Source organism: Andrographis paniculata, unplaced genomic scaffold (genome assembly GCF_009805555.1).
Source record: "Andrographis paniculata isolate CXL003 unplaced genomic scaffold, ASM980555v1 Contig70END, whole genome shotgun sequence".
NCBI classification, from domain to species: domain Eukaryota; kingdom Viridiplantae; phylum Streptophyta; class Magnoliopsida; order Lamiales; family Acanthaceae; genus Andrographis; species Andrographis paniculata.
The window spans coordinates 2,049,561-2,077,034 of NW_026137607.1; the positions used below are offsets into that span (position 1 = coordinate 2,049,561).

Here is a 27,474-nt window from a genome sequence, read left to right on the forward strand (position 1 = left end):
ATTAAAGCCACGGATCGTCCAAAGAAGACACTAAATCCAAAGCAGATGATCAAATCGCCTACGCGAAGACCAAAGTCCTCCAAAAGCGACAAAGCCAAAGCAAAGATCAAAGTCTCGGATAGTCTAAAGAAGACATCAAATCCAGAGCCGATGATCAAATCGCCAACACGGAGACCAAAGCCCTCCAAAAGGCGGCAAAACCAAATCAAAGATTAAAGTCTCGGATCGTCTAAAAAAGACATCAAATCCAAAGCCGACGATCAAATCGCCCGCACGGAGACCAAAGCTCTCCAAAAGCCGGCAAGGTCAAACCGAAGACCAAATCTCTTCGGATCAAAGAAGTCATCGAAAACTAAGTTGGAAAACAAATCGACCCGGAAGGAGAATTAAATGACCCATTTAAAGAATAGAACCCGCTTTAAATTCAAATCAAATATAATTTGTACAAATTTTTGTGTTTATTAAAAATAACACAATTTTTTGTCCACATATATCAAATAATTTTAACAAAAAAGTGAAAATATTAATAAATATGACCTAAGATATGACTATATGGAAAATATGACCTAAGATATGACTATATGGAAAATATGATCGTGAACATAGATATGGCTATGTTGAGAACAAGATAGTGAACATGGCCTAGAATATGGTTGTGTTAAAAACATAGTCGTGAACATGGATTAGAACATGGTTGTGTTGATGTGGTGAACAGGGATATGAACACAACCATGTTCAGTGTAGGATAATCAACACCGTATTGACTGTCTAGAGCGCCTAGTCATCCTTCTGAGTTATTCAACACGGCCGTGTTTAGTCTCAATCAATTATCTGGGGACTAAAATTGAAAAGATTTATTTGAGTGGGACCAAAATTGATAAAATTTTTTGATGTGACTAAAATTGATAATTATGATATTGAATGAGACAAAAAAAAAATCTTTGTTCTAATATTTTATTAGTTAGTGAAAATGTGTATAAAAAATTTGATATTTTTATCCATGACTTTATATATAAAGTAATTATATGTGTAATTGTATATGTATAATTTTAGTCAAAATGAAGGATATTTCGGTAATGTAAAATTATTATTTTTAAAATAAAAAAAAATATTTTTGAGTGAAATAAATAAAAATAATAAAAAATTATTTTAACTTTGAGATTACGGGGTATGTAATATAAATTAATTCTTATTAAAAAAAAATAGTATGAGATGATTATTAATCATATAAAAAAATAAACAAATAAAAGAACCCTTGACGGCTTGACTTTGGACTAATAACCAAAAGGCCACCAATATATAATAGTACTCCGACGTTGCACGCATAAATTTATAAGTGGTATAATTATAAATTAAAATAATTAATTAATGTAATTAAAAAAATATTATAAATTTAAAATTTAAAATAAAATTAAAATATATAGAAGTGACAAAATAAATAGTAAAATAAAAAATGAAAAAATTAGGATTGAGATTAATAATATTTTTCTTTTTAAAAAAGGAAGGCAGCGAAACAAAAGAGACTGTAAATGTCAGTTTTTACGCATCCGACGAGCACAGCACGACGTCGAAGTTTCCACCTCGAAACCCTCCCTCGCTGCGCAGCTACAGTTGCAGGCGTTGTCAACGGCGCTCCCCTGCTTCGATTTCAATTGGAAGCCGCCGTTTCTATCAAGGTGACGCAATTTTTAGCCTCATGTTTAATTTTCATTGATTTACGTAATCGCCACTTAGGGTTCCAACATTGTGTTGTCAATTCTACTAGGTTTTTTGCGTAATTTTATGAATTGGTACGTGGCGTATGTGCACAGTTCTTGTTCTACATCATTCCATGTGTTTGGTATCATTTTCGTTAATTTAGGAATTGTGTTTGGATTAGTGTGAGATTTTGGAAACTGGTGCCTTGGGATATGAAATTGTTTTGATATGTTAGAGGAATGCGTACTTACGCACAAGACCGAATTCAGTTTCGTACAGGCATCTCGTGTGATTGTCAAGATATTGGTACTATTGGATAGTAAAGTCGCCTTTTCTGCACCAATTGGCACAGAAATGCTGAAAACACAATAATTATTACCCCAAAAATAACAAGCTCTGACTTTGTTCTTTCTGAGTGAAAAGAATTTATAATTAACGTATTATAAAATTAATTCAGTATTGCATGTTTATAGGAGCCAAGAGCAAGCTTCAATTCCAACTAGATTGGTTTGTTGGCTTAAAATAGGTTGTGGACTTCAACTCCATTGGGGAGAACGGTGAGTTCTATAGTAAGGAAGCTCAAATCAATTACTCATATTTCGTGAATAGTACATATGCAATAAGCTCTTCATTCTTGGAGTAATTTTTCTGGCTTTGCTAATGATGGGCATTTCCCCCCGCCCTTATACTTCTGTAGACATCATGTGTTGCTGCTGGGTTCCTGGTGGTGTTTGAACTTAAAATAAATAGATACATCGCTCTGTAATACTCCTGTCTGTTCATGATATAAGGTTACATAACTTGCATTAATGGTTTAGATCTTAAATTGATTAAGATATGGCAGCTAACATCTGAGAATGCTATTTATAACACTATATCTTGTATTAATTGGATGGAGACTGGTGGCCACTACTCTCTGTTAGTTTTGAACATATTTCACTATTTATCGTTAGCATCTTTTGGCTACAATATGAATTTGATGTGGTACTTATTTGGGTCAGGTGCACAGTTGCTACGAGGGTGGTGAGCCATGTTTCTTGGATGGTCTCCTTGGTCATTGAATAAGCCTTTGATCTTTGGATCATCGTAATTATTTATGTGTATTGTGTCTCTTTGATGGTCACCATTTCTGTTTTAGTGAAAAGTTGTCTTTGAATATGTTCTATATGACTAAAGAGAGCAGGTGAAACTCAGAAAGCTTCATCTTCATAATCATTGCATTTCCATTAAGAAATTCAATTCTGTTGCTTTTTGAGTCACATATCTGTAGGATAGTAGATATGAATTTGAAGCAATTATATTGTATCAGCTCTGACTAAGCCTTGGGGGTGTGCTTTCGTTTCTATATCCTAGCTAATATCTTTGCTGTCTTTTGCATGACAGTCCTTTTCCATCTGTAATCTTCCCTCCCACATTACCCTATTATGGACCCAAATGCTCCTTCTTCATCTTATCATGATCGGTGCTCCCATCTCACACAAAGTTCTTGTTTCACTTAATTCGTCTGGGATTATGACTTTTTGTGTTGGCCAGAGGTCTCTTGGGGCAAGGGTTTTATAAATGTAGTGGTTTTTGGGTTGAAGTCAGAGTATGTTTGTGGTTGAGCATGCATGCCATTGATGCAGAGGTATGGACTAGCAAGCCACTCTTTTAACAGTTTCTTCATGTTATTCAACCTGAGGAAATAACGTAGTTCATATCCAAATTTCATTTGGGTGTAAGATAATTAAGAGCAATACTTATATATAGTGGTTTCTCATTGCAGAAGTTCTGTTCAACTTGATAACTTTCCTGGACTTGCTAGATGTTTAGTCCTTTATTCTAGAAGCTGGTGCCTGATGCTTTTTCAATTATGAAAAGAAACTGAACAATGAGAATTGGTTGCGAGTGTGGTTAATTTTGGGAAATATTTTTTTGGTCTGAAATAGGGTTTGCCTGTTAAGTTGGTATGTTCCATGTACATCATGGAGAGGGAGAAGGCAGACAGCGTGTTCCAGCCGCCAACCACCTAGGGTCTTCTTCTTCCTTAGAGGTTTTTTTCCTAAAAACTCTTCCTCTTGGATTTTTTTTTAAGGTAAGTCGGATTAATCTTAGATAAATGATATGTTATAGTTTCTAAGCCTATTTGTTGATTCTTGATGGTTTCTTTGAAATTATTTTTAAATGGGTTTGTTCTGAAACCTTGGATTTTCCCATCTTCCTCTTAGGAAGTTTATTATGCGTGTTTTTGTTTGAAGGATTTGTGTGATTTCTACTATTCACACAAAATTTTTTCCTCCAAAAACATAAAATCAAACACCTATTTTTCATTTGTTATATTATACTAAAAATTAATTTTACATTTAAAACATCACATCAATACATATTCACATCATACAACTATTCAAATTCAAATTTTTACTATTCAAATCTCAATCCAAAATCCAAACCTCCAAACAGACATACCCTAGGATGATGTTTAGGGTTTATAGGGAAATTTACGGTTATTTAAGTAGGAAAGTGAATGATTTGTGAAACGGGTTAGAAACCCTAATTTTTCCCTAACCTAGTTTACGAATTTTGAGGAAATAATGTGCGATTATCTTAAATATTAGATTTTTGGAGTTAGATTATGCCTATTTGGATGGTCATATTGTCTAAATGTTTATTTGGCGAAATAAAGTGATATTTTATTAAACCAGTTAGATTTTTAATACTCTACTTCTTTCTTAGTTAAATGTTGGCAATTAGAATGTTTTGAGTTGAAAACTCTTTTTAAAATTTGCCCTAATAGTATGTAGAGTATTGAGTCAAATTGTTAATTAAAACTACCCGTCGAGTCCGATCAACTCGTCGATTCCAATAAATATTTGAATAATATGTCTATCCCAATAGGCATAATCTAACTCAAAAAACCATACTACCTCCGTCCGGCTCTAAAAGTTCCATTTACCTTTTGCGTGTTGATATTTGAATATTAATTATTATATCAAAATATAGTATAAATTAAGAAAAAATTGCAAAAATACTTCAATTAGTGTTTTATAATACTAATAAAATGATATTTGTACAAAACAAATATATAAATATAAGAATATTTTTAATGTTAAGCATAGTTGTCACGGCGCCATGGCGACGCCACGGCGTTCTAGCGCTTTTCGGAGAGCGCCAGGCGTCACCGCCCCGCCTTGTGACGTACGGCGGTTTGGCGACGCCATGGCGACGTCGCGGCGTGTGGCCCAAACCCGAAATCAAGCCTAACCCAATCCTACCCTTAACTGATTTCTACCCGAAATCAAGCCCTACCTGAACCGAACGGTCTGAATATAAGTATCTTCTAAAAACTTGTTTGATTTGTTGCGCCGCTTCTGGAATCTCCCTCCCGCTCCAGTCTGCCTCCGCTCCAGTCCGCCGAACCGAAGCCGCTCCAGTCCACCGCGTCACACCAGTCGCCGAACAGAAGCCGCGCTCCTGGGTGAGTGAAATCTTAATCGTGGATATGCTTTATTTTTTATTTATTTTTATATTATTATTATTCTATTATTAGTTTTTTTATATATATATTATATTACTATTATTAGCTATTGTTTTAATAATATTTTTAATATATTTTTTATAATATTTCATTGTATAAAACAATTTTTTTATTTATTTTGTATTATTTTGACATATTGATATATAAATATTTATAGGATTAAATTTGCTATGGCCGAAAGTGAAGCGTCAACGATAGATCCAACCAAAGATCCCAAAAGAAAAGCTAAGTCAAATGATCCGGGTTGGAAATATGCTTTTTGGCCGGACTTGGGAAATAGAGATTTGGTAGAATGTTCCCTTTGCCATAAACAAGTACGATCGGGAATAAAGCGATTGAAACAACACATGCTTGGAAATTCTGGAGATGTAGAGAAGTATTAAAAAACTACCGAAGAAATCCGGAATGAGATGCGGGAATTCCTAAAAAAAAAACAGTAGGAAAGCAGCCTAGTCGTAGTCGTGTTGAATTAGATGACGACGACGACATTGACGACGATGTTGATGTGAATGTTCAAGGAGCAAAGCAAGGGGTATCGCACGACTCAGTTTCTTATCTTAGCTCGGGTACTTTGAACAAGAGAAAGCGTTCGCAATCTGTTCTAATTTTTTCATCGATGCCGTCACAAGGTGAAAAAAAAAGCAAGTCGGTTGCTTCAATGCTTAGAAAAACCCGGGAGGAAGTCATTGAGGAAAGACATAGCAAAACGAGTAGTGGAAGTCAAAGAACATTGGAAGCGTGTACAAGGAGCAAGGAGGAGATCGAAAGATTTCATGGATATATTGCCGATTTTTTTTACGAAAATGGCATACCATTCAATGTGGCAAAGTCTCGAAGTTTTGAGATAATGATTTGAGTCAGCGGGGCAGATGGGACCGGGTGTAGAAGGTCCAAGTTATCATGAATTACGATTCCCTCTTTTGGAGAAAACGGTAAAAAGGACGCAAACATTGAAGGAAAAATATATTATTGCTTGGAAGCAATACGGATGTTCACCTATGGCCGACGGGTGGACGGATAAAAAAGGGCGGCATTTGATTAATTTCCTCGTCAATAGTCCAGAAGGTACATTTTTTTTTGAGTCGATTGATGCATCAAGTCAAGCGCAAGTTGCATCACTATTGACGGATTTACTTCTGGCGAAAATTGAAGAAATTGGAAAAGAATACGTGGTTCAGATAGTAACGGACAATGGTGCCAATTTCAAGGCAGTGGGTAAAATATTGGAGCAGCGCATACCCACTTTTTATTGGACTCCTTGTGCAGCTCATTGCCTTGATCTTATGTTGGAAGATATCGGGAAATTGTCTGTTTTCCGGGCAAAGATTGACAATGCAAGAAGAGTTACTACCTATATGTATAAGCATGTAAGGCTCCTTAATGCGATGCGGGAGAAGACGGACGGCAATAATCTTGTGAGACCTGGGCCTACCCGAATTGCTACTTCATTTTTGACTTTGCAGAGCTTATATAAGCATAGGGATGCTTTGAGGAGCTTATTTTTTAGCGAAGATTGGACTGCATCGAAATCGACTAATACAAATGCCGGAAGATTAGTAGCAAACACGGTATTGTTTTCTCCTTTTTGGACTGGTGTGGAGTATTGTATAAAAGCATCGCATCCACTTCTAATTGTTTTGAGGATCGTTGACTGGGATGAGAAGCCAGCAATGTCGGAGCTTGCAGTAGCGATGAATGAAGCTAAAAGAAAATCAAAGAAGATTTTGAAAAAAAGCCAAATTTGTTGAAAGAAGTTATGCTCGTAAGGCACGAGCTATGTTTAATGATGTTCTTGAAAAAATGGTCATTGATGATGAATTGCAAACAAAGATTTGTGATCAAGTCGATGATTATGATAATATGTGGGGAAGCTTCGGAAAGCAATTGGCTATTAAGCAACAAAAGGCAAAAAGTCCTCGTAAGTGCTTAATTTTTATAATTTCTATTTTATTTATTTATTTTCCATTTTTCTTTAAAGATCGAACTAAACATATTTTTTTAATGTTTTACAATTTTAGTTGATTGGTGGAATGCTTTTGGAGGCCTTCATTTCGAGCTTCAATCATTTGCCTTCCGTATAATTAGTCTTTGTTGTTCGTCCTCCGGGTGTGAACGCAATTAGAGCTCATTTGAATTTGTAAGTATTTAATTACTTATAAATAAGCATTATTGCTACTGTAGTCATATACTAATATATTATAATTTATTTTTTATAGATTCACACGAAAAAACGAAATAGATTGAAGCATAAGAGATTGAACGATTTAGTTTTCGTTCAATACAATCGAAAAATTGCGAATAGATTTCAAAAGAGGCGCGATGAAGGAAAGAACTTCAATTCTTTGGTGTTGGAGGAATTTGAATGGAATAATGAGTGGGTTCTTGACACCAATGATATAGTTCATTCGGGAGAGGATCTTACATAGAGTCGTGTTGATGAAGCTATGGGTGCATCGGCCAATCTTGAATGCCGCAATATTCCTAGAAGGGGAAATATCGGAGATACATCGGGTTCATCAATACAATTATACTCTAGACGTCGTAAGAAAACGTCAACTTCGGCATTGATGGAGCAAGAATTAGACGATGAAGATGTATCATTAGATGATGACATTGAGGATGATGATTTGGAAGATATTCCTAGTGGTAGTGGTGGACTTGAGCTCTTTGATTGTTGAAATTTGAGATGATTAAATTGGTGGCTTAGAGATTCATGGATAGTATTTTGTTTTGTTTGATGATTGAAATTATATTTTTTATGGTATTATGTTTCTTTTTATGATTTAAGGCATATGTTATTTATAATTATATATATCTATTTAATTTTATACATATTACGCCTCGTTCGCCATTTTGTCCCCATAGCGGGCGCCATGTCGCCATGGCGGTATGGCGGTCCCCTAGCGCTGCGCCGCAAAAGGGCGCCGTGACAACCATGATGTTAAGTACAATAATGCAAAAGGTAAATGTGACCCTTAGAGACGGACGGAGCGAGTAATATTTAAACATAATTATAATTCTTTTCCCAAAAACCATAACTATGTTAGGGCGAAATTAGGATTTCAAACCCATTCCACAAATTCTACAACTGTCAACTTAAAATACTATAATAATCTTCGCATAAGCCCTAGGGGACATTATAATAATCTATCTAGAAGAAATTAGCAAAACCTAATACGTTTAGGGCAAACTCATTTGAAAATAATTTTGGAAAATATCAACATAAGGAGTCTAGGGATTAGAACATATCATTTATCTAAAATTAATCCCACTTACCTTAAGAGAAGAGACCAAAATGAAAGTTTCGGAGAAGAAGAATTCCAAGGAAGAAAAGGACGCGGTTGGAACATTGTCTGCCTTTTCTCTATTTCTTTCTTTTAAAGAAAATAGACTTTGGCTTATACATATTTAATTTTTTTTATTCCTTTTGTGCCCAACTTTGGTCCAATCACCCTAACACCTTAATTTTAATCAAATTATAATATTTTTCACACCAAAAGCCCAAGCAACTTAAACCCCAAATAATATTGTTCGGCTCCAGCGTCGGACTCCGGAAAGCTCCGGAAAATTTTCGGCGATTATTTTATGGGGTACTACACATAGCTTTCCATCTTTGTGCCTTGCAAACACGTGAGGGTATACCGGTATTTTAGGATAACTAGCTAACCTCGAACTAGAACCCGAATAGACTAGATCGAGGGATCGAGATGGCGGGTTCCCTTTTTGGATGATTCCGAGGTGCCCGTCATTCATGATAAAAAAAGTCTTTGGACCGTCATCCGTGATGGAGGATGGATTGCGTATAATCCTCTCTTGGTATGTTATATTGGAGATTAGAGGGTTGTGGGCCGTTTGATGCCCTTCGCAAACTAATAAATATATTGACTTGGGTGTACTTTGAGTTTCGAACCCTTAGGTACATATTGTGGAGCTTTTTTTTAGGGTTGTAATCCTATGTTTGTTATGTGTAATAATGTGACGTATCATACGAAGTAATAAGGTTGGAACACTGGGTCGAGCCGACCCTAATTAAGGCCTAGTGGAGTTTTCTTCGTGATGTGTTCATCACCATTATTTGAGAATAAAAAGGAAATATAAGGGAAACGCTAAAAGACTTGTGCGTGTGAGTTAACCTTATTTGATATGTGACATTTTACTCAAAGTATATTTTTCAAATGATTTTGTGGCATTTACTCGTGAATCATAACTTATACCGTATTAATATATCTTTGGAATTGCGCTTATTCAACCGTCATGTTGACCCTCTTTCTACAAGTTTTCGTAGGTGATGGTGCTTCCATTATACCGAAATGATACATTAACGTCATATGATACATCGGAGGGAATTATAACTACTTTACCTTCTAGAATGCTTTTGAAATCCATTATTAATGTTTAAGAACTAAGCCTTTTGAGCTAATTTCCAACTTATGCTTTTGACTTGAACTTTATTTATTTAAATGATAATCTGGTGCGTTTTAATTTTAAATCTCTATTAGTTGTTTGTAACGGTTAGTTTAGCCTTAACGCCACAACGTAGGGCTTGTTGGTTGATGAATGAGTCTTCCGGTGTGGCGTGGCAGTGACATTCTGGTTTGAGCCGACCGGGGTATTACACATGTGATGATTAAGGTCAAGAATGGGACTGAGTATATCGCATACCTAATGAAGACATGTTCCATTAGGCGAATTACACGATGCATTGTTATTCTGCCTTTTGGCGAAAATTTGAATTTGAAATCCAGTTATTCTTGTATCAGGTCTTCAACATTGCCGCCAACGGGGTATTGCCCTACGAAGAAAGGTTGTAGGGAATTTTCCCAATTGCTAGATGAAATGTGAATGCGTGGGGAAGCCATTTTGCGGGGGGAAATCGAGGAAAATTTGGTACATTACCTTTGATCAGGTTTGATTTATTTATGGGTGAAAAGTTTGGAGTTTAGATTTGGTTTTGTGGTGATTAAGCGTGCAAATCATGTTTTTTTTATCCGTGAAGATAGACATGTTTGTTGGGCCAAAACAAATGTTATATTAATTAAGTCAAAAGTTACATGCGAGATAACAAAGCATCAAGGACGGTACGGAGGTCGGTCCATTTCTGTTTGGACCGAGCCGCCTGTCGCTGTTGGTAGGCTATCTGATGTTCATGAATGAGCTTCGAACGAATGGATGCTTGCAATGCATTTTACAGATTCAATCGGCTCTATCTATAGTAAGCAATCAGACATCTTTTCTCTTCGATGCAGCTGTTCAGGGCAGTTTGCTTTCTCTGCAGATTGTCTAGCTATTTTTGGAGGCGCTCCAGTTCTTTTTCCCTCTTGTTGATGTCTTCAGTTAAGATGTTTTGAGCTTGCAAGAGGCTGCTCAGTCTCGCGTCAGCCTAATTGAGGTCCTCATTTGTCTTGGACAAGGTTGCCTCAATTGTGTTCGAGTCGCCATGGATGGAGGTTGAGATGGGCCGGCTGCTGGAGTTCGGATTACTTGGAGGTCGGCTTGAAGCTCGGTAATCCGCTCAATCAGTCGGTGGAGAACTGGAGTAGCCGCTGACACAGCAGGATGCTGAATCAGCAAGTCAATTGTGACTTGAGCCAAAGCTTGAAGGTCTTCGAGCCTCAAGTCAGCAAAAGATAGTGTGGCACAGTTAATCACAATTGGTCGGCCGGCTGATAGGACCGGTACTTGAGAAATGAAGGACAGATCGGGGTTTTGTTGTCCAATTGAATATGGAAAATGAAGTTAGAAACATTGATTAAGAGGTAGAATTTTTTCGAAAATGTTTACTTGACCTTGGGCGGCCGTCGCTTCGGAAATGGCCAGAACTGGGGAAACTCGTTAGGGGACCCACGGGGGTGGACCCCAGAGCGCCTAAGCTCCGACACCGAACTTCTTCCCTCATGGGAGTCAGCTTGGGTCAGCGGCAACTGGTTTAGACCCTGTGTTCATGGACAGTTGAGGCTCGTGAGACTTGTGGAAATTGGAAATACAAAGTAAAGGTTAACTCACCACTTCTCCCAGGTTTTGATTGATGGTCCCTTCCCTCGATTCGGAATAAGATAATTCTTAGATAGTTCTTGGATTAAAATCCCAGGACGGGCGGCCGCAGTAGGGCCGACCGCGGAGAGGGGGGAGGGTCGGCAGTCGGAGGACCAACAACAGAAGGGCGGGCCCTGGGATGTGGGTTGTCGATTGTTGATTCAATATATCGTTCGGAGGGATTGACGGTTGCATCTTGTCGGACGGTATAAAGGGCGTTTTGAGTCTGTAAGAAGTGGCCAACAGATCGATGCGATAAAATTCGGAGGTTTGAAATTAAGGATCGAAGTGGTACTTATTGGGTTCGGCGGCGTGATGTTGGGGGTTTCAGAATTCGTCGAATGTGGGGGAGTTTTCTCCTAGGTCGGTTCCTCTGACCGACCGATCATTGGCGATTCTCCATGGGAAAAAATAGAAGAGAATTCCGGTGCCGGTGAATCGTGAGAATGGGATGTCTAAGTTATTGAAGGTATAGTGAAAAAAAGCGTGAAGTACCGATGATTCAGGATTAATAAGTAGATGGTCGGTTCACGGTTGTTCCGATTGGGGGAGCAATTGGTGCAGGAGTCGGGGGAGGAGGCAGAGACGGACCAACTGCAAAGATGGCTTGTTAGAAAAAAATAAGCATAATTTTATAAACGTACGAAACTGGGACTTACTGAAGCCACTTCGGATATGGGGAGGCATCCAATGTTGTATCAATGGGCAGAGAGACCAAGTAATCCTTCACTGCCCCACGATCCGCTGGTTCGTATGGTTTGGTTTGGGTGGTTGTTTTCGTCTTTTTTTTTTTTTTGGGTTTGTTGGGGCCGTCATCTGCTGCAGCCACCCGTCTCTTTTGCGGTGCTGGAACAGGCGAGATAAGACCAGCGCCGGTGTTGGTGTCAGGGTCGTTAACATTTGGTAGGATGACGGGACAAACAAAGCCTATGTGGTTGACCACTATTCTCTGAAGAGTTCGACAGTTTGAGGTTGGGTTTTGAAAGGGAGGTACTAGTTAGAAGTGATATAGGCAGAAAACTGAGTCAAAAATAGTTGGATGAGTTCGGGGATAACAAGGCTGTTCGGGCTTTGGGTTATCAGATGAGGTCGGGCCAGCGGACCAGGAAGGCCTTAGCAACAACCGAACTGGCGCTCCAAATATTGAGGTTGGTAGTTAAAGGCATAGAAGAACTTATTGTTCTTTATGTCCATTCTTTTGCTAAGGAAAAAGGGATCTTGGTTCAAGGCAGGATCCTAGGAAAAAAAGATAGGTTGGATAAGGTAATGGATTCGGGTATGGTAAAAGATAATCAATGTCTGGGTAGGACCAGAAGAGTTCGGTAGCATATTGCATCAAACTTTCATAAACATAAAAGCGAAAGTTGCTACGGCTGTCGGAAGTAATTTGCTAGATAATTGGGTCGAAAGAAACCAAAAAGGGCCGGAGGCAGTCGTATCTAATTTGTAACATTAAAAAGACGGTTGCTGACTCGGGATAGACCTTCTAAAAGGTTGGCAAAAAAGAGGGTTCCGATCGAGAAAACCGACCAGAAACGATCTGGATAGCTAAATCCAAGTGAGAGGGAAGAATGCACTTAGAAGAAGAGAGAATGACATACCTACAAAGCCAAAATAGTATGAAGGCAGTATGTTTGCGGTCGGTCACAAGGGTGCCTGATTCTTCTTGGAAGTCGGTTATAAAGTTGGTCCACTTTTTGTCTTGCAGGTTGGACACGACCAGCCAGCATGGTCGGATGTGGATTTTTGGCCGTTGAGGGACCCACCGCCGGGTCTTCGCCCACAATGGGGAGATGGGCTATTATGGCCACATCCATCAGTGTTGGACCCATAAGGCCAGCAGGCAAGAGAAAGATGCCGATTTCTTGATTCCAGAAAGTGCCCACAGCTAACAAAACCTTATCATAGAGATGAAGTACTTTGGTGGAAAGAAGAATGGCCTTGTCAATTCCCTGGCGTTTCCATTGCTCTTGAAAGTGGAGTAGTAGTCTGGAATGCCAAGTGCGAAAGCTATCTTTGGGGTCGTTGAGCTGAGTGTTTATGGTGTCTAAAAGGCAAGAGGGGTTGAAAGCAACATTCTTGATGGCAAAGGGGTTTCTTGTTCAAGGATATCCCTCATTCGGGACGCATCTTTGGTGGTTGTACAGTAAAAATGAATGGTGGAAGTTAGCACTCTAGATGAAACAAAAAGGGATTTTCGGATCGGAGCCATCGAAAGGGAAGGTAGGAACATATTGGTTGACCATGAAGATAAAAGTGCAGTGATTTGTGATGAGGAAAACAAAGGACTGAATTTGATGAATGGCAAAAGAGAAGTTGAGGAAGACGAAGGACTTAGTTCAACAATGATAAAGTGAATTGTTGTGAGGGAAAGAGTTTTTGTAAAACCCTGTAATTGGACTCGGAACGGCGTAATGATGACATTGTTGCTTTGAGTTTCAGACTTCCAAACGTCCCGAAGACCAAGGTATGATGTTTGAAAGTCAGACGTGGAGAGAGCAAGTTGTTGAGCACTAAATATTTAAATTAGGATTTTGGCCCAAGAGAAGGAAAGGGTGTGGGCCTAGTGGTGGGCCATGTGTGAATGTTGGTAGGTTCGACTTATAGAACTTAACAGACCATTGGATTCGTTTGGTTGGCACATCAGGTAAAAAGGCTCTTCCGGATTCGATTACTGGGTCGGATGGTTGTGAAGGAACCGATAAAATTGTTGGTTGGTCGGTTGTGGGTACGATTTACCACGTGTTCCTGAAGGCAACCGATGTTAATGTGGACAGGGTAACCGACGACGGTTCAATGCACGACCTTCGGTAATCAACTCAGAGACGGTTTTGGACAGTTCGAGTGGGGTTTATTTAAATGAACTGATGGGGGATGGAAATGGCATCTTCAATCATCTCACGAAAAGTTTTATTGGAGATCGCTCATTTTAATTTTCTCAAGTTCTAGTGTATTTTTTAGTTTTTTATGTACTGTATTTTAGGGATTTGGGATCTCTGACACTTTTTACTTCAAGTTTGGAATATACGAAATAACTAACAAAGAAAATAAAAAAATGATTCTAAAATTAAAAATAAATAAGGGTAAACTGATTTTTTTTGTCATGTAACTGGATCCCTTTATCATTTTAGTCCCGTAACCGGATGGAGGTTGTTGCAAATTAGTCCCGTAAGTGAAAATTTTTCGCAATTTAGTTATCCGGCGCCGGAGATGCCTATATGGCACTCGTGTGGCTCGTTGGAGTATACGTATCCACCAGGTCCACCAAGTCAGCGACACATGGCGGACACGTAGATTTTTATTTATTTTAAAAATTTTATTTATTTTTTTGAAAATCTCTAATTTTTACAGAAAAGACAATAAATAAACTAAAAAATAAAAATAATTAAATAAGATCCACATGTCCTCCAGGTGTCGCTTACCTGATGGACACGTGTCCTCCGGAGAATCATGCGAGTGCCACGTAGGCATTTTCAGCGCCGGAGTACTAAAATTGCGAAAAAATTTCACTTACGAGACTACTTTGCAATAGACTCCAATTATGAAACTCAAATGATAAAAGAGTCCGGTTAAAGGCTAAAAAATCAGTTTACCTAATAAATAACCATAAAAATAAATAATAGATAATCATGTAATGCACAAAATACTAACAATATTAATAAAATAAAAATAACCCTAAGCATATAACAAGAGAGAGTGAAGGAGAGCTATTGTGCGCCATAGGATGAAGTGGTTGTAGACAATGGACTACCGTGGCTAGAAAAGGAGAGAGACTAGAGGAGAGCGGGGGAGAGAGATGATGACAAGTTAGATTCAATCGGGTTCAAAGCTCTGGACTAGCCTGCCAAATGCCATGGAATTGCCATGGCGTTGTTAAGGCATTGCCACTGCGTTGCTAAGGCTGACCTAAGCCGTTTTTTTTAATATGGCGAGGCGAAGAGACCCGGCGCTCCCCGAAAAGCGCCGGGACGCCATGACAACAGTGGGACAAACAGTTGATAAGGAGCTTAAAAGAGGGATACTAATCCAGTAAAATTTATATTTTCCTGTTAGATTCATATGGTTGATTGAGAGGTTATCATTGTTCAACTAGTAAATCCAAGTGTTTCATAGTCGGAGTGCTATGCATTTTAAGTACACTTATTAGGCTAAGTGGTAACTGGGAGGATTTTTCAAATTTTTCTGCTGAGTGTTGGCTTAAAACAAAAATTATGTCTTAGATTACCACTATAAAGTTGATTTAGTGGTTCTTTACTAATGTTAAGCAACCACTTCTCATGAAAAACTTTAATTCACTTAACATTCTATTGAAGCGGATATACAATATTCAGATCCTCATTGTCACGCTTGCGTATGTAAAATTAACCATGCATTGTCCCTACCTCCACATCAGAGTGTTCTGTAATAATTATTGTACGTGTGAAAAATTATTAGTTTAGCTTGATGTATGGTTTTGATGTTTGTAATTTAATTGTTATCTCTGTGACAGGATGTCCTTTTAATATCTTCTTCCTTTTTCTCTTGTTTTTTGAACTCACTTCAGTTGGATTTTCTGCCTTGGTCATCTGTCATGAACATCTCTTCGTTATGTCTATGCTAATTAGCCTAAATCAATTCCAACTCTAAATGTAAATCAGCTTATTTTAACCAGCTTAATTAAATAATATAATCTTTTCTCAACATTTGGCTATCACATAATGATTACCAAAATTTAATACTTCTGTTTTCTTTTTAAATATATCTATCTTACAAAGGTTTGTGATTATTTATATGTTTTGCATTGAGTATTTTGAAGGTTAGAATGGAGCCGATGGACATTGTTGGTAGAACAAAAGAGGATGCTTCTCTTCCTAAAGGTTTGTTTCTTTGTTTTTTTTTTTTTTTTTTTTTTCATGTCAATGTTTTAATATTCTCATGATTCACATATTTGGAATTTTATCTGAAATGATTTATGTCTGTAATACCCCGTAAAATAATCGTCGGAAGTTTGCCGGAGTCGGACAAATTTCATTTTGGGCATAATATATTTTGGTCTTTTAGTGTAATAAATTAAAGAGTTGGGTTTAAATTAGAAGTAAAAATTGAGTTTGGGCCAAAGTAGAATAAAATAATTAATAAAGGGCTAAGTATTTTATGTTAAATAAAAAATAAAAAATAAAAAAGAAAAGGAACAGCAGTAGCATCCATCATGCACGCCGCCGCCGCCAGCCCTCTTTCTTCCTTGGGGATTCTTCTTCTCCAAAATTCCTTTTGGTCTCTTCTCTTAAGGTAAGTGGGATTAATCTTAGATAGATTGATATGTTCTAATCCTTAGACCCTTCTATTGATATCTTTTTCAATATTCTTGTCAAATGGGTTTGCCCTAAAAGTGTTAGGTTTTGCCAATTTCTTTGATTATAATGTTTATGGGAAGATTATTATTGGATTCTAAATTGAAAATCGTGGAATTTATGGGATGGGTTTGAAACCCTCGTTTTCCCCTAACCTAGTTATGGTTTTTGAAAAAAGATTTACGATTATATTTAAATATTTTGATTTTTGGAATTAGACCATGCCCATTGTGATTGAAATATTTTTCGAATGTTTATTTGGCAAAATAAAGTGAGATCATAACGAACTTGTTGGGTCTAATATCCTACTTTGCATGGTTAAATGTTGACAATTGGAATATTTTGAGTTTAGAACATTCTTTTTGAAATTTGCCTAAGAGCATGTTGAGTATTTGGTCAAATTGGTAATTAAAACTACCCGTCGAGTCCAATCAACTCGTCGATTGTTTGGATGATAAGGCATAGGCTTCCACCTCTGTGTCTTGCAAACACGTGAGGGTATACCGGTATTTTAGGATAACTAGCTAACCTTGAACTAGATCCCGAATGGGCTAGGTCGAGGGATCGAGATGGCAGGTTCCCTATTAGGGTGATTCCGAGGTGCCCGTCATTCACGATGGAAAGGTCTTTAGACTGTCATTCGTGATGGAGGGATGGATTGCGTACAATCCCCTCTTGGTATGTTATATTGGAGACTAGAGGGTTGTGGGCCGTATGACGCCCCTCGCAAACTAATAATAAATTGATTTACGTGTACTTTGAATTTCGAACCCTTATGTACACATTGTGGAGTTTCCTTTGAGGGTTATGACCCTATGTTTGTTATGTGAAATTATGTGACGTGTCATACGAAGTAATAAGGTTGGAAAACCGGGTCGAGCCGGCCTGATTAAGGCCTAGTGGAGTTTTCTTCGTGATGTGCTCATCGCTATTATTTGAGAATGAAAATGAGGTATAAGGGAGGCGCTAAAAGACTCGTGTGTGTGAGTTCCCCTTATTTGATACGTGTCATTTTATTCGACTATCTTTTTCAAATGATTTTGTGGCATTATACCGTATTAATTTATCTTCGATTAATTGCGCTTACTCAACCGTTGTGTTGATCCTCTTCTTACGATCCTTTTTGTATGTGATCATGCTTCCGTTATGCCTAAGTGATGCATTTACGTCATATGATCCATCGGGGGAATTAGAACTACCTTACCTTCTAAAATGTTTTGAAATTCATTGATTGTGCTATTTCCAATTTATGTTTTGAACTAATGCCTTTTGAACTATTTCCAATTTATGTTTTTTATTCGAACTTTATTTATTTAAATGATAAACCGGTGCGTTTTAATTCTAAGTCCCTATGAGTTGTTGGTATTTATTATTTAAGCCTTAGCGCTACAACGTAGGACTCGTTGGTTAATGAACGAGTCTTCCGGTGTGGCGTGGCGGTGACGTTCCGGTTTGAGCCGGCCGGGGTGTTACAGTGTCAAACTTTATAGTTGATATCTTTTTTTTTTTTTTGTGTAGATATTTGATACTTTTTGTGCCATCCCCATTATTGGGCATTTCTTTTTTAAAGTTTGATTTCATTTTTTTATTTGGCTGTGCTCTTTCGAACTTCTCTGAAATTTTAAACCTTTATATAAATGTTCATTAGCTATTTTATTATACATTATATATATATATCTAACATGATATTTCAAATTTTCACTTCATTTTAACTTTTTGTGCTATTTCCTTTATAATTGTTTAGTTCAATCCAATAGGGCAGAAGGAATTGGTAATAATAATATATCTGTATGTATTGTAACACCCTGGCCGGCTCAACCTGGAGTGTCACCGCTACGCCATATCGGAAGGCTCGTTCATCAACCAACGAGTCCTACGTTGTGGCGCTAAGGCTAAAATAACTATTACAAAACAACTACTTAGAGATTTAGAATTAAAGTGCACCGGCTTATCATTTAAATAAATAAGGTTCGAGTCAAAAGCATAAGTTGGAAATAGTTCAAAAGACATTAGTTCTTAAACATAATTAATGAATTTCAAACGCATTCTAGAAGATAGAGTAGTTCTAGTTCCCCCGATTGATCATATGACATGAATGCATCATTTAGGTATAACAGAAGCAACATCACCTACAAGAAGTTTGTAGAAAGAGGGTCAACACGACGGTTGAGTAAGCGCAATTAATTGAAGATAAATTAATACGGTATAATGCCACAAAAATCATTTGAAAAAGATAATTTGAATAAAATGTCACATATCACATAAGAATAACTCACACATACGAGTCTTTTAGCGCCTCCTTTATATTTTCTTTTCATTCTCAAATAATAGTGATGTGCTCATCACGAAGAAAACTTCATTAGGCCTTAATCGGGGCTGACTCGATCCGGTTTTCCAATCTTATTACTTCGTATGACACGTCACATAGTTACACATAATAAGCATATGGTCACAACCCTCAAGGAAAGCTACACAATGTATACATAAAGATTCAAAACCCAAAGTACACGTAAATCAGTTTATTATTAGTTTGCGAGGGGTGCCAAACGGCCCACAACCCTCTAGTCTCCAATATAATATACCAAGAGGATATTGTACGCAATTCATCTCTCTATCACGGATGACGGTCCAAAGACCTTTTTTATCGTGAATGACGGGCACCTCGGAATCACCCAAAAAGGGAACTCGCCATCTCGACCTAGCCCATTCGGTTTCTAGTTCGTGGTTAGCTAGTTATCCTGAAATATTGGTATACCCTTATGTGTTTGCAAGGCACAGAGGTGGAAGGCTATGTCTTATCATCCAAACGATCGACGAGTTGATCGGGCTTGACAGGTAGTTTCAATTACCAATTTGACCAAATACTAACATGCTATTAGCAAATTTCAGAAAGAGAAATCTTTAAACTCAAAACATTTCAATTGCCGACATTTAACCAACCAAAAAGTGGAATATTAAAACCAAACAAGTTCGTTATAATCTCACCTTATTTTTCCAAATAAACATTGAAAAAAATGTCCATCCCAATAGGCATAAATCTTTTTTAAAAAAAAACCATAACTAGGTTAAGGCAAAACTAGGGTTTTCAAACTCATTCCACAAATTTTACGATTTTTAATTTAAAATATTATAATAATCTTCACATAAGCCCAGAAGAAATTGGCAAAACCTAACACTTTTAGGGCAAACCCATTTGAAAATAATTTAAAAATATCAATAGATGGGGTCTAACGATTAGAACATATCATCTATCTAAGATTAATTCCACTTACCTTACGAGAAGAGACCAAAAGGAAGAAGAGGGGGGTTGGCGGCGTGTATGCTGGCTGTTTTTTCTTTTCTTTTTTTTATGTTATTTTATTTTATACTTTATTAAATATAAAAGACTTGGGTCTTTATTATTTATTTTACCTTACTTGGCCCAAATTCAATTTTTACCGGCGATTATTTTACGGGGTATTACATGTATAACATTAGAAATGATGGTGAGTTTTCATATATGTCAAATTCATATTTTTTTGCTGAGATTTGTGGTTATAAATGATCCAGTATTGCTTTTGAAATTCGACCAAGATTATTAACACCCGCATGTTATATCATGAAAAATGTATACAGTTGGGGCGTTGATAAGTAAAATGATTAATTACAACTAATAATAAACGTTTATGCTTCCCTTATATTTTTGTATTTATTATGTAATAGAATTTAGAATATGGTTAATTTGTTATTACTATTATCTATTTTCATTTTTCCTACCTTTTTTATTCCTGAAAACGTATTGAATGATTTAAGTTTGTGTATATTTTACTTTAAAACAGCTTTATGAATACTCCTACCATTAAAGTTCTCCATAATAATTTACATTTAAATTACAATGAATAAATATAACTTGGCACTCAGCTACAAATCTAAATATTCTTGATACATATTTTCTAAATCCCTGCAAGTAATCTATACATAATCAAGGGGAAAAATAAAGAAACACCACATCAATCTTAGAAATGATATATTACTTGACATCACTTGAATTTTAAAAACTATCATAATTGTTAGAATATGAAACTGAAATTTTCTATTTCAATCATAAGAATACATACATATTTATAGTGATATACAAATTGTCTAAATAAGACAAGAATTCCACAAATATCTTAAGTAAGATAACTACCATAAATATAATATATTGTTTTTAAATATATTTTAACACCCCTCCTCAAACTCAAGATATGATGGAGCAAACTTGAGTTTGTCAGAAGTTGCCGAAAAAGATATAGCCGAGATCTTCCACGTACGAATTTGACTTTGCCAAGATTGACGGAAAGTGGTGTAGCCGTCCACTGGATCAGAGTCAGAAGCAGAACTCTCAACACTGTTAGAGTTGGAAATAGGACTCGCTCGTTAACAACGGAACTAGATCGGAAACAGGACTCTCTCGCTCTCAATAGAGTTAGAGTCGAAAACAGGACTCTCAACGGCGTTAGAGTCGAAAGTAGACTCTGTAAGTGGAGTAGTAGAGGCGGAGACGACATGAAAATAACAGCATGATCGTGGATAGAAGCAAATACATTAATAAAATATAAAAATATATACGGGATAAAACGGGTTATGGAGGTACCCGGAGAGAATTTGGCTCTGATACCATGTTAGAATATGAAACTAAAATTCTCTATTTTAATCATAAGAATACGTACATATTTATAGTGATATACAAATCGTCTAAATAAGACAAGAATCCCACGAATATCTTAAATAAGATAACTACCATAAATATAATATATTGCTTCTAACTATATTTTAACGATAATAAATTAAATTATTTCTCTTTTTTCTGTATTTGTATTAGATGATGTTTGGTTCTTCAAATTATCATATTAGTTCCAACAAGATATTCAAATGCTAAATTCAAATTTAAAAGAAATATCCAATCGGTTGTTATGTTGAATGGCAAGTTATTATCATAAGTTCTAATTGACAGTTATTCTCTTGCAGCAACTATGACAAAAATTATTAAGGAGATGCTCCCTCCAGATGTTCGTGTTGCAAGGGACACACAAGATTTGTTAATTAAATGTTGTGTAGGTTCGTATTATCTTGTTTATCTCCATTAATTGTTATATTATATGATATTATATCATGAAGTCATTATATATACTACTTTTTGTTTGATTAAAAATGTAAACGAGTCGTCCCGCAAGGATGGTCTGGTGCTGTGGGAGTGAACTTGTGACTGTGAGGTCATAGGTTTAAATCCCGACGCCTCCAGGTTTACCTGCCACACATGGTTCGCCTAGTATGACTTGTCTTGTCAGGCTTAGTTTACAAAGTATTAGGTTCGATCGGGAGTTTACCTAGTGCGCACTTTTGGGTAGCGGCTGCGGGTTCCTATGTTATCATAAAAAAAAATATAAACGAGTCAACTAAATAATACTCCCTCCGTCCCATTTTAATTGAGACTTTTTTTTGTGGCACGGTATATTTAAGATAATGAGGTTTAATGAATTAATGATAGTGATTTATGACATTAGCTTATTTAATTTTTGTGAATAGTGTTGTTGATATTTTTAAAATAAAAATTAATATATATAATTAAAATATTTAGAATAAGTATTTTAAATATTTTAAACCGTATATTTATGTAAAGCCTATAAAATATGGATACCATTTATAAGGTAATAAAATGTTATATAATACAATTAAATGGAAAATTTTATTTATTTATAATTAATATAAACTATTTTTTTTTTTAAATATAAGAAAATTTTATATGTAATTAAAAATATTTATTTATTAAGAAGAGAGAAATAAATAAAGGATTTTGAGTGAATCTTATGTGTAACATGTTAGAAATTTAATTAAGTTGATTGAGGAAAAAAGAGAAAGAGTTTTGTGTGGATCCTACATTTAAGGTGCTAGAAATTTAAGTAAGTTAATTTAAATTTTTTAAGTATGTTTAATATTGATAAATTTATTAAATATAGAAAAATGTCAGTTAATATGGAATAGACAAAAAAAAAAAAAAAAAAAAAAAAAAAAAAAAAAAACGTGTCAATTAAAATGAAATGAAGGGAGTAGTATTTTACTTGTTTGCCTCATTTCATTTTAGTTGATGGATTGAATCATAGTTGTTTATGGTGCATGACACATAATACTTCAAAGATTCTTTAGCCACAGTGTGGTTCTGTGCTTTCTGCACTTAAAATTGTTGATATATCAAATTCTTTACTACAGGTAAAATTTACATGGGGATATGTTAACAAATAAAATAATATCTTTTTTATAGTATCTTGGTGATTATGATTTAACATCTCTCTATCATTGAAAATGTTATCTAGAATTTTTTTCAAAAAAAAAGGTAGAAAATGATAATTATAGTTACATTTGGAAGAGAGCATAAATACAAATATATATATATATATATATATTGGAAAAACCAGAAAAGTGACTAAAGATTAATGGTGTGTTTTTACTTTGTGTTTGATTTTGGTCTTGTGATTTGTGTTTTTGCGTGAAATGGTTTTTGATGTTTTGTATAGAAAATTGGTATTTTTTTTTTTCTTCGTTAGGATTTAGAAACCATGAAGTTGCATAGTAATGAATTTGAAAGAACACTCAGAATAAACAGAACCAAGGGTTTCTTGTGTTTTTTTAACCAGTTTGTTTTTTATGCTATTCAACCTCTAAACTTCCCTCCAAAAACACTATATTCAACATCCATTTTCCATTCAAAATATCGCATTTAATCACAATACCTTAAAAAAGAAAAAGCAGCACAAGTCTATAAGTTGTATGAACAATGGTGTGCCATGCATCTAGCCAACAGGCACTCAAGATGAGTAAAATTATTTGGCCTTAATAAAGAAATACACCATCACGGAAGATTAGTAGAGAGCCCCCTTTTTTTTTTGTTTAGGTTAGTAATGAGCTTTATGCCTTCCATGATGCACATACCAACAACTGTCTTGAATGTTGTACTTGTCTTGTTATACATTATACTGTTTCTTGGAATTATTCACTATGGGTTCCTTTTGGTGTTTTATTTATTATTTAGGTGTTTATGCTTGATATTTCTTATTCTCATAATCTGGTAATTAATAATTTGATATTATTTACATTGATATTCTTGATATGCTTGTGTGGAACTAAAATCATCATGAACCATGCTTTCTGGTTAAAGAGACTAAGGGTGTGTTTCTTTTGTTTTTTCTCTTACACATTTTTTCAAAAAAATTAATACATTACACACATTTATTATTTTTATATTAGCTATACAATTTTCTATACCTCATAGAAAAAAAAATTTTCATTCAAATTATTTCACAAAACAAACACACCCTAATCCATTTTTAGCAACCAATGAGTGTCTTTTAACTAAAGAAAGTAATTATTCTACCTGAAGATTGCATATTTATTTAAAAATCTGTATGCCTATTAATTAAAAGATTTTTATTTTTACTATTATTATTTTTTAATAATAGCTCGACGTAGCAATTTCTTGATGCTTGAGGTGGTGACAGCAAGTAGAAATGACTTAAAACAGTTATTAGCTTTGTGAATGCCTATAGGACTGACCATGTTCCCACCCAAGAAAAACAGAACCAAATAAGAGCCAGTCTTTGATATTTTCCTTGCTTTTTTCAGATTTAGTACACTGTTCAAATGGCATAGATCACAGAAGTTTCTTCCTTTCTTCTTCTTTTTTTTTTCCAATATATATGAGAAGTTATTTTCCTGTCCGTGAGCAGATATTAGCATTTATAATTAGTTGTTAGATAAAACTGAACCTTCTAATTGCTGCACCCATCCATATAACTGTAATATCATGTAAATTTATTAGCATGAACTTCCATTTCAATAACAGGTTAATTTGCAAGTTTTCCTTGTTTTGCAGAATTTATTAATCTTGTTTCTTCAGAATCCAACGAAGTTTGTAACAAAGAAGAGAAAAGAACAATTGCACCAGAGCATGTAATCAAGGCCTTAGAGGTGTTTAATTATAATGCTAATTTTGTTATGATTTATCATATTATATGTAACTTAAACATAGTTAACTGGATTGCTATTATTATTTTGGAAAGAAGCGTCAAGTATAAAATAAGATAGGTGGATTACCATCCAAGGAATTTAGGAGCCCCTTTAGATAGAATTACATGGATGATATGGAATGAGAGCTGGAAATAGGGGCTAATAGTATGGAGAAATGGAAAAACAAGACTGCGAGATAGATTGTGATACCCCGGAGTTGGGTCGTTGCTTGGCCAACTCCCGTGTATGGATGAGCTGGTATTAGATCATCCGAAGTTGATTAGAGGTTAAATGGATTGAATAGACTACTCATGTCAACAATGTGTACATTTATTTTCGAAAGTCCTACTTGAAGAACTAGTGTTTGCTCTAGAGTAATTTAAGGATGGGTAACTTTCTGGAAAGTCTCTCAAGGTGCGCGAGAGTGAGGACATAAGCGCGCTGAAAGGACTTGTGTGGACCTGTGGGGCCGGTCTATAATCTCGACACGCCCGGCTTTCCGTGGCTTGCGGGTCGGGGTGTCACATAAATTGTTAAAGCCAATTGAATAGTTGCAAGTCCTATTTCTAAACAATTTACAAAGAAATATGCCTTTTCATTAATATTACGAGAGATGTATCGTAAAGAGATGAAGGGGCTGTAGAAATGTAGTAGAGGTTGTTTATACTTAAGTTCAATCTCCAAGGGATTGCAGCACTGTGAATCCATCCAACCAACCAAGTACATTTTTTGAGTCATGCTCAACAATTTGTGGGAAAGCACCTAGTTGTACCAAAGTACATTCGAGTACTTCTGAGATAGCAAGGATTTCAGCCACATTTGAATCTTCAGTCCCAATATGTTGTTTTACAGGATGAATGGTGAGCCCAAGATGAACTCAAATAACTGCCACGTTACTTTTTCTGCTTTGATGCTTTTTTGGACGACAGGGCTGACTGTGAATTTCGTTTTATTTATATCTTCTTATCCAAATTAGTTACTGTAGCTCTTCATTGGTGTTTATACACCCACAAACCATTATGCCTGTGGTCTGTCTGTATTAATCATTTAAGTTTTAAAGCTGAAATAATTTGATTTAACGATGTTGAAGACTGCCGCCAAGTGATTGATTATTGAAGTATTTGCCCCATACTTGCAGGTCTGTGAAATTTTCATAAGCTTCAATCTGTTATCATTAACAACAGATTTTTCTTATGACCTCATTTTGTGATTCATATTCTAAATATCCGTTGAGATGGTGAAGATTTATTGAGTGAGCGAGTTGTTTTTGATGTTTTTATCATTTATCGTATTCATATGGTGGATGGTTTCGCTTTTTAAATTAAGTAAAAACCTGAGATGGAGAGAGGATCGGGTTAAGGTTACTTGAGTGTCTCAGCTGTTTATCTCATCCACCGTTTTTATCCTTGTAGGGCTTTAAGTTTCAATTGAATATAGTCCTTGATATGTTGTAGTGTTATTGAAACATCTGTCATACTGAAAATCTCTTATCGCTAATTATGTGTTAGGTTCTTGGATTTGCGGAGTATACTGATGAAGTCTGTGCGGCGTATGAGCAGCACAGGCTTGAGACTATGGTATGCAGCTCTCTCTGTTTCTGTCTGTCTCTCTCTCTCTCTCTCTCTCTATCTCTCTCTCTCTGACAAGCAGTTTGACAAAGGACACCATGAGAAGTGGTAAATGGAGCAACGGAGCAGAGATGACGGAAGAAGAGGCATTAGCAGAGCAACAGAGAATGTTTGCGGAGGCGCGTGCTAGGATGAACGGAGGTGCCTCAGAGCCCAAGTAGAGTAGAGCAGAGCAGAGGGACTCCAATACACTCAGGTGATGATAATGTCTTAATACCTAAATTTTTAGTGAGAGAGAGAGAGAGAGAGAGAGAAAGAGCATTGTTGTTGTTCTTGACTCCCTCTTCCTCCCTTTTCTGCTGTCGTACTATGAAGGAGGTTGTTTTATCTGTACATAAGTGCAGTTTGTCAGTCAGTTGTGTCTACACTACACATTACCCAATTATATATAATTATATATATATATTATAATTATATATATATATATATCTGTAATCATTGGTATGATTTTTACTCATCCACCTATGTAGAAGATGAAGAAGTAGAAATTATGTTATAGTATTATATTATATCATCTGCCGCTGCATATATTAAGAGTTGTGCTGAGTTGCATTGCCTAACAATGCTACTTGGTTGTTCTTGTGCTAACGATAATTAGCTATTGCAGCGTGTGAAATATAAACTGATAGTAATAATTAGCTACGGTACCGTGTGAAATATAAATCAATAGTACAAAGTATATGTTAATATAATACAAATATATATATATAACACAATAATTCAAATAATAATTTATACATGGACTATATGTTTTACTTCTATGTGATAGTTTTTATATTTTCATGTGCTGATTAGCACTTTCTTAATTATACTTTCATGGGCACAAATCCGATTCGATAAGTCGCATAAATTCGATTCGATAAGTCAGCAGTATTTCAGTATATTTATAATATATATTATATTATAATGCAGCATATATGCTAAAATATATATAATTATTTTTTGATGATATAATTATTTATAAATATAAAACTACTATTTTGATAGAAACAAATGATAAAACAGAATTATAGAATTGAAACTAACGGATATATGTATATATATATATATTTTATGTAATCTTTATTTCTTTAAAATTACTTTTGGATAAATAATACTTCCTCATTCCATCTGATATTTACTTTTATCCGCTAATTATGCTAATTTTTTTTTTTTGTAAATTTAAAAGTAAATAGCATAAGTACGATGGACGGATAGAGGGAAAATTGCAAAAAATATCTCGAACACGTACACTTTATTATCACTTTTG

General features: G+C 35.7%; 2 protein-coding genes across 21 annotated transcripts; both read left to right on the forward strand.

The window, feature by feature from the left end:
- Positions 1-1,512: 1,512 nt before the first annotated feature.
- LOC127264395 (protein Dr1 homolog) lies at positions 1,513-26,688 on the forward strand. Of its 20 annotated transcripts, XM_051293880.1 has the most exons (9): positions 1,528-1,676; positions 2,172-2,255; positions 2,700-2,721; positions 3,627-3,730; positions 16,041-16,101; positions 21,565-21,654; positions 24,464-24,558; positions 26,106-26,174; positions 26,258-26,688. In XM_051293880.1, exons 4-9 carry the CDS (start codon positions 3,647-3,649, stop codon positions 26,384-26,386), a joined length of 528 nt encoding a protein of 175 aa, XP_051149837.1. In that variant the 5' UTR covers positions 1,528-1,676; positions 2,172-2,255; positions 2,700-2,721; positions 3,627-3,646; the 3' UTR covers positions 26,387-26,688. The 20 variants fall into 20 exon arrangements, with proteins under 20 accessions (XP_051149835.1, XP_051149837.1, XP_051149836.1 ...); XM_051293879.1 differs by lacking the exon at positions 2,700-2,721; XM_051293894.1 differs by lacking the exons at positions 2,700-2,721; positions 3,627-3,730 and adding an exon at positions 9,973-10,118 and having other exon boundaries at positions 16,046-16,101.
- LOC127264394 (uncharacterized) lies at positions 3,748-8,560 on the forward strand. Its single transcript, XM_051293877.1, has 2 exons — positions 3,748-5,152; positions 5,370-8,560. The coding sequence occupies exon 2, from the start codon at positions 6,082-6,084 to the stop codon at positions 6,958-6,960; it is 879 nt and encodes a 292-aa protein (XP_051149834.1). The 5' UTR covers positions 3,748-5,152; positions 5,370-6,081; the 3' UTR covers positions 6,961-8,560.
- Positions 26,689-27,474: the final 786 nt, after the last annotated feature.